The sequence below is a fragment of the Microcebus murinus genome, chromosome 2 (assembly GCF_040939455.1).
Source record: "Microcebus murinus isolate Inina chromosome 2, M.murinus_Inina_mat1.0, whole genome shotgun sequence".
Classification (NCBI taxonomy): Eukaryota; Metazoa; Chordata; class Mammalia; order Primates; family Cheirogaleidae; genus Microcebus; species Microcebus murinus.
The window spans coordinates 45,386,881-45,393,458 of NC_134105.1; the positions used below are offsets into that span (position 1 = coordinate 45,386,881).

Below are 6,578 nucleotides of genomic sequence, written 5' to 3' on the forward strand. Positions count from 1 at the left end.
CATTCCTCCAGCCTCGGGGAAACACCACCCTATTCTTTGGAAAGCAATTCTATATAGATTTTTGGGGGAGGGAAGAGTATAAACTGATGATACCATCAGGTACATTTCTTTCTAAAGTCTAATAGAGAATGGTTTTTACTACTTGATAGTAAGAAGCACTGACAGTGATTTTAATTGACACTCTTAACTCTTTCAACTCCACCTAGATATCTATTATCTATAGATGATGCAGAAAAAAGGATGGGGGGTACTTTTCAATATTTTATTGTATTTTCTTAAATATCTCCTTTCTGGAATTTTCAGAAACAAAACATAAAAAAATTATATACTTTATTACAAATGGTAAACTCAGAGTGCTCCAAATCTCTTATTTACAAACAACACTGGGCAGGACACCCAAACAAACAAACATGAAATAACTTACAAAGGCATGAAGCTGTTTATTGACAGTAATCAGCTTTCATCAAATTAAAAAATATATATATACACATACACAGTTAACGAAGGCAGGCCAGAAAAGAGTTCATCAGTAGGCTCAGCCTCACTTTCACAAACCTCCCTCCCGCCTCCCCGCCCCAGCCCACCCCCCTGCTTTGTGTTCTTAAGGAGTACTACAGAAGCAATCTACAGTATTGCAGTTTGTAACCCCCTCCCCTCCCCCCTTTTAATACTGAATGAGATCGAATGTTAGGTCCATGCAGTTCTTGGTCAATGTTAAAGAAAAGTCTAACGTTCTGTTCGGGCGGGGACAGCCCGTCCGCAAAGCGGGGCAGCCCGCAGGCGGCCGCTCCCTGGCTCCTCGCCAAGGGAGGGCGCGCCAAGTCCTTCCCACTCGTGCACACTGGGGGCGCCGTCAGGACGCAACCCAGTCCAACTTGGATACCCTTGGCTTTAGTTCTCGGACACTCCTTTTTCTCTCTGTCGCAACTTGTCAAGTTCTCAAGTCTGTCTCTCTGTATTATTTTTTTTCTCCGTTACCCCTCAGCCCTCCACAGTCTCTCCTCAAAACGTTTGCAACTGCTGCGTTAGCATGAGTTGGCATCCACTGTTAACGTGGTTCATGACTTTCTGTTTAAGCTGTGCCACCTGTTCCCTGAGCATGTTGGCCGTGGACGCCAGCTCCGAGTTCTGCGCTTTCAAGGTTTTCACTTTTTCCTCCAGCCGGGCGATCCTCTCCAGCTTCCTTTTCCGGCACTTGGAGGCAGCGATGCGGTTCCTCATGCGCTTCCTCTCCGCCTTGATCCGCTCCTGGGACTCCATGTCGATGGGGGACAGGGGCGGCGTCTCGCCGGGCATCTCGGGCACTGTCTGCGGCTCCTCCTTCAGGGCCTGCAGCCGCGGGTGCTGCACAGGCATCTGCTGGGGCAGGTGGTGTGGCGGCTGCGGCGGCGGCTGCTGCTGCTGGGGCTGCGCGGGAAAGGCCAGGCCGGCCGCGCCGTAGGAGGGCGCCCCGCCGCCGCTGCTCAGCGCGCCCGGGTTGAAGTTGCTGAGGTTGGCGTAGACCGGCGGCTCGCTGTGCAGGCTGGCGCTGAAGCCGCCGCTGCCGCTGCCGCCCGCCACCGAGGCCACCGCGGGAGCCACCATGCCCGCCCCGCTGACCGGCTGCGCCGCGGACGTGACGCTGGGCAGCGTGTTCTGGCTGTGCAGTTCGGCCAGGGCGCGCACGAAGCCCTCGGCGAAGCCCTCCTGCTCGTCCGTCACGTTCTTGGGGCACAGGAACTGGGTGGGGGTCGGCGTGGTGGTGATGTGCCCATTGCTGGACTGGATTATCAGGCGCTCCAGCTCGGGCGACGCCAGCTTCAGCAGCCCCACGTCGGGAGAGGTGAGGAGGTCCGAGTTCTTGGCGCGGAGGTGCGGCTTCAGGCTGCCCACCGGGTCGGCCAAGTTCAGGGTCATGCTCTGTTTCAGGATCTTGGGGTTACTGTAGCCGTAGGCGCCGCTCTCGGACTGGAGGAACGAGGCGTTGAGGGCATCGTCGTAGAAGGTCGTTTCCATCTTTGCAGTCATAGAACAGTCCGTCACTTCACGTGGGGTTAGTATGGGCTGCGCGCAGAAGTTTCGGGGCCGCAACAGCGCTCCGGCAAAGCGGGGAACACCCGCGCTTCCCGGGGCCCTTGGCGGGGAAAGTTTCTCTAAGAGTTCGCGCACCCGCCGGCTGTCTTCTCCCCTGCACCCTCCTCAGCAGCTCGCTCCAGGGAGCGTAGGGTTAAGACGCCGCCTGCGCTCTTACTTGTTGGCTCGCGCGCGCAGCCCGGCTTTGAAAAGTCGCGGTCACTCACTGAGCGCTCTTCGGTCCCCGCGGCTCCTCGGTGCCCGCGGACGAAACCGCTTCCCGGCGCAGCGGCTCTGCCGGCGGCGCGGGTCAGCGCGGACCCCGCAGTGGCCGGCCGGCGGCGGGCCCGGACTCCAACGACTGTCCCCTCCTCCGCGGCGAGGGGGAGGGGGCGCCTGGCGGCCGCGGCTCGCGCTCGCCCAAGTTCAACGACCGGTGCGAGCGAAGCCGAGCGCACGTCGCGCCTCTCTCCGCCGTCCTCTCGTCTTCACCGCCGAGGGGCCAGCCTAAGGCGCAGGGAAGGTTTGCAAAAGTTCGCTCCGGGACCCAGGGGCGCTCGTCCCCGCTCCTCGCGGTCGGGAAAGTTCTTCGCTGCTGCAGTCGCTCTCCGACTTCCCCGGAGGACGCGCGGGCAGTCGCCGTTCTCCGCTGCTGTCAGCGGCGCCCGAGAAGCGGGGCTCTCCTCCCGGGGGCGGCTGGAGAAGGGGTTCTCCCGGCGCTCCCCAAAACACCAGCCCGGGAGCCACAGGAGCTAGCTCTGGGCAGTTGGAGAGACGATGGAAGAGAAAACAGAGATGTGCAGTTCGGACTCTACTGCCGCGCGGGCTGGCGGTGTCTGTCTGTGTGTGTCTGCCTGAGTCCGCGCGCCTCCGCTCCCGCCCGGCCGCCTCAGCCACACTCAGTGCAACTCTGAGCCCTTATCCAGCCCGAGCGCAACACTTATCTGCTACCAGTCAACCCCTAAAAATAGCCCATGATGTCACCCCAAGGCCTTCCCATTGGCTCGCGTCGCCCTCAGGGGGGCGGGCCCGCCCGTCGCCATGGAGACCCCACCCTAGAAGATTCTTCTCTGGGCCCGCGGAGGCTCACGGGATGAGGTAATGCTCCGCTGCCCTCCTACAGTTGGGCCCTTCTTTCTCCTCCTGCCCCCCTCCCCCTCCCGCACGCCGCTCGCCCCTCAGTCCCCCGTCTCCTCCCCAGCCCGTCTTTCCCGGCCCGCCCGGTGCATTGTGGGCTGACGTCTTGGGGTTTGACTGTCTAGTGACGGTGGCCGCCGCGAGCGGGCGAACGCTCCCAGCCTCTGACGGAGGCGGGCTCAAGTTCACAGCGCCGGACCGGGGCGCTGGGGACGCGGGGACCCGGGAGGCTGGGGAACGCGGCCACTTGTCCGGGGCCAAAGGTGCGGGCGGGGGTGGGGGGCGGTATTTCCCCTCTTGGGGTGGGGCTCGAGGCCCGTCCCGGGCACCTCGCCACCGCGCGGGCCGGCGGGCCGAGCGCCCGCGCCTGCCCCCCCGCACTTCCGGGGGCGGGAGCACCGCCCTTAAGGTGGCTCTGGGAAGTCTCCCGTGGGGGCGACGAGAGTGGGCTTACGTTTGGGGGCGGTCTCTCGAGAGTCGGCCCCCCACGTTGCGAACGCTCCGAAGTTTGTGTCCTGGTCAAGTTCGGGAGCGACGGTCCGCGCCGCCGTGTGGCTGCGCCCAGAAGCCGAGCGATGTGCATTGCCCGAAACTGGGCGCTCTGCTGAGTCCTCCTGCACCCCACTTCATCCTCGGGGCCCGTGGGGAAAAGGGCGTGGGGGTTCGCAGCTCCGTCCGGAGGGGCGGTTTTTATAAGGGTGCATTAAGGAGCCACAGCGTCCAGACGGAGACGAACACTTAGGGGATCCGAAACGCAGGGAACCCGGGTCTACTCCCCGGCCTCCCGCCCCCGCTCGACACGCACACGCGCGCGCCCACACTCCTCGCCCCGGCTTGCTTCCGGGAAAACACATCTTGAGGGCGGCGGACCCTCGCCAGCAGTCAAGCAGTAGAAGTAGGAGTCCGGGCTAGAACCGGGACTGAAAAATCTCTCCACTCGCTGCCGGGCGGTGGGCCCATATCCTGTGCAGCCTGTAGGAAGCGCTAGACACATGTAAGTGGTTCCTTTTCAGCGGTTATTTTATCCTCCCCCCACCCCATCCCCCACCCCCTAGGGACAAGAGTGTGTGGTGGAAAGAATCCCGGAGTCCGGGCTGCCACGGTGTGAAGTCAGCAAATCACGGAACTTCTCTGAGCTTCGGGTCCTTCATCCTGCACGCGGGCCGGGGAGGTCCACCGCATGTGGCCGCCAGGAGTTAGTGTAGCATCACCGCCTGTAGGGCCATTCGGTCCCCTTCCCCGCCCTTCCTCGTGGCGTCCCAGGGCCTGGATGGAACGCCAGGATACAGGAGTGGGATTTGGCAGGACCAGGTGTACTTTCCTGTGAGGAGCAGTCAGGGGAGGAGTTGGGGGAGAAAGGGGTTAGAGGTCAGCTCTTTCCCAAGCCTTCTGGCTAGGGCTGGGGTTTGAAGTTGGACCTCCGGCCGGCCGTTGAAGTTCCTAGGTTCTAATTTGAACTTCATTGCCCCTGGACTTGGGGGAATTCAGCCTTGGGTTCATTGCCCCGAGCTCTAAGGTATTTGCGGTTTTGAGTGTTCAGAAACCAACAACAGCTGGTATCAGTGGGAAGCCCGCCAACTTTTCTTCACTCCAGGCATTCTCCTCGCTTTCACTGATGCGGTGGAGGATAACTGAATGGCTACCGGGAGCCAGCCGCCGAGCTGGGGTGGGGAGCGGGGCAGGGATACAGTGATGACAAGATCCAGTTCCTTCCCTCTCTGCCTGGTGCCCTGAATCGTTTTCTTTTGTAATTAGGGACCTGGTGTTCTAAATAATTTTTATAATAACAGTAAAAAAAGTAAATATCACGTAGTAAACACCTACTATCTGCTAAGTATTCTCCTAAGCAATTGAAATATGCTGTTTTCTCACCACAACTATCTTGAGAGACGTATATTATTATCTGGATTTAACATATAAGGAAAGAGCCCCAGAGAGGTCAAATATTTTTTGAGGTCACATAGGCAGCTGGAAATTGACCTCAGGTCTGTGTTACAGTCCCTTGTATTTTTCTCCACTTACTTTCTTGTGAAGTATTAGTTGTCTGCAGAGGAAATGGCGCTTGTGGCATAGAAGAAATTTTCTCGTCTGATCCTCTGATTGTAACTCTTTTCAGAGCTCCTGTATTTAGAAATTTCAAGACTTAGGACTTTGTTTAAATATATATCTTTTGCCTAAGGGTTCTGTGTGTTCCTCTCTGCCTCATGTGGTTTAGTAGGCTGATTTTCTCCTTATGTTGAGAAATAGCATATTTCATCCAAAAAATAACAAATCTGTTCATGTTAACGCCCCTGCTTGGAAGCCTTCATTGGCTTCCCCTTAGGACCAGGAGAGAGTTCTGATTCCTTTGCCTGGGAGAAGGGGCCTTTCACAATCCAACTCCTGCTCTCTCCAGCCTCAGCGCTCACTCCCAGTCCTCAGTCAGGAGAGGCTGGGTTACGCTGCCCTCACAAGCAACCCTGACGTCTCAGTGGCTTAACCCAGGGAAAGTTTACTTCGTGTTCCAGCTCCATGCCTGTTGTGGGTTGGCGAGGGAGTTCTGCTCATTGTCGTCACTCAAGGACTCAGGCTGAAGGAGGCTTCCTCTTGACTCTGCTTCTCACAGCTATCCTGGCTGGGGTTAAAGAGCCCACAGCACATCACATACCGCCTGGAAGTGGCACGTGTCACTTCTGCTCATACATCATTGGCCAAACTAAGTTACATGGCCATACCTGACGTTGAGTCTCTGTAATCCTGCTAGGTGTCTCAAAGTGTTCTCAAGGAATATTTGGGGAAGACCACTAATAACCCTTTCTCCTTTTCTGTTTACCAAATGTTTGGTCTACTCTCCTCCCCTAGGGAGACAACCTTAAAACCCATCCAGTCACAGCACCAAGTGCACTTCCTTGGCTTTCTGGGGGCTGTGTAGTAGCCTCAGAATCTATCCTGCACACCCTCAATATGTATGCGGGACAGTGACAGGATAATTGACTCCATTTGGAAAGGGAAGAAGTAGGAGACCACAGTAGACCCTCGTTTACTGAGCAGACATTTTGAGGACCTCCCTATCCAGTATACCAATTAGATCTGATTCTGCTGTCCTGTCCATTGTTTTCCATGACCTCTGGATTTGCCTTCAAAGAGTCTTTCTTATCTATATCTAAAACAGGCTCTGGGAAATACACTTTTAAATAAGCTTTTAAAAACTAGGGGAATGCAGAGTGATATCACGTCTTGAATACGTGTAGACAGGCCTCGCATCTATCTGATAGTGTTTCATGTGCCAGTAGCCTCAACCACAGTTCCTTTCCAGACATTCTTCTATGGTTTGCCATATTTCTTTGCTTTCTTGCACTCCTGCCTGCCAAGCCCTCTGTCTCTTGCACATTTTCTGACTCTCAGCTTGG

The 6,578-nt window shown here is 56.9% G+C and overlaps 1 protein-coding gene across 1 annotated transcript; it reads right to left on the reverse strand.

The window, feature by feature from the left end:
* Positions 1-248: 248 nt before the first annotated feature.
* Positions 249-3,107, reverse strand: JUN (Jun proto-oncogene, AP-1 transcription factor subunit). Its single transcript, XM_012785130.3, has one exon. The coding sequence runs from the start codon at positions 2,005-2,007 to the stop codon at positions 1,003-1,005; it is 1,005 nt and encodes a 334-aa protein (XP_012640584.1). The 5' UTR covers positions 2,008-3,107; the 3' UTR covers positions 249-1,002.
* Between the last annotated feature and the right edge of the window lie 3,471 nt (positions 3,108-6,578).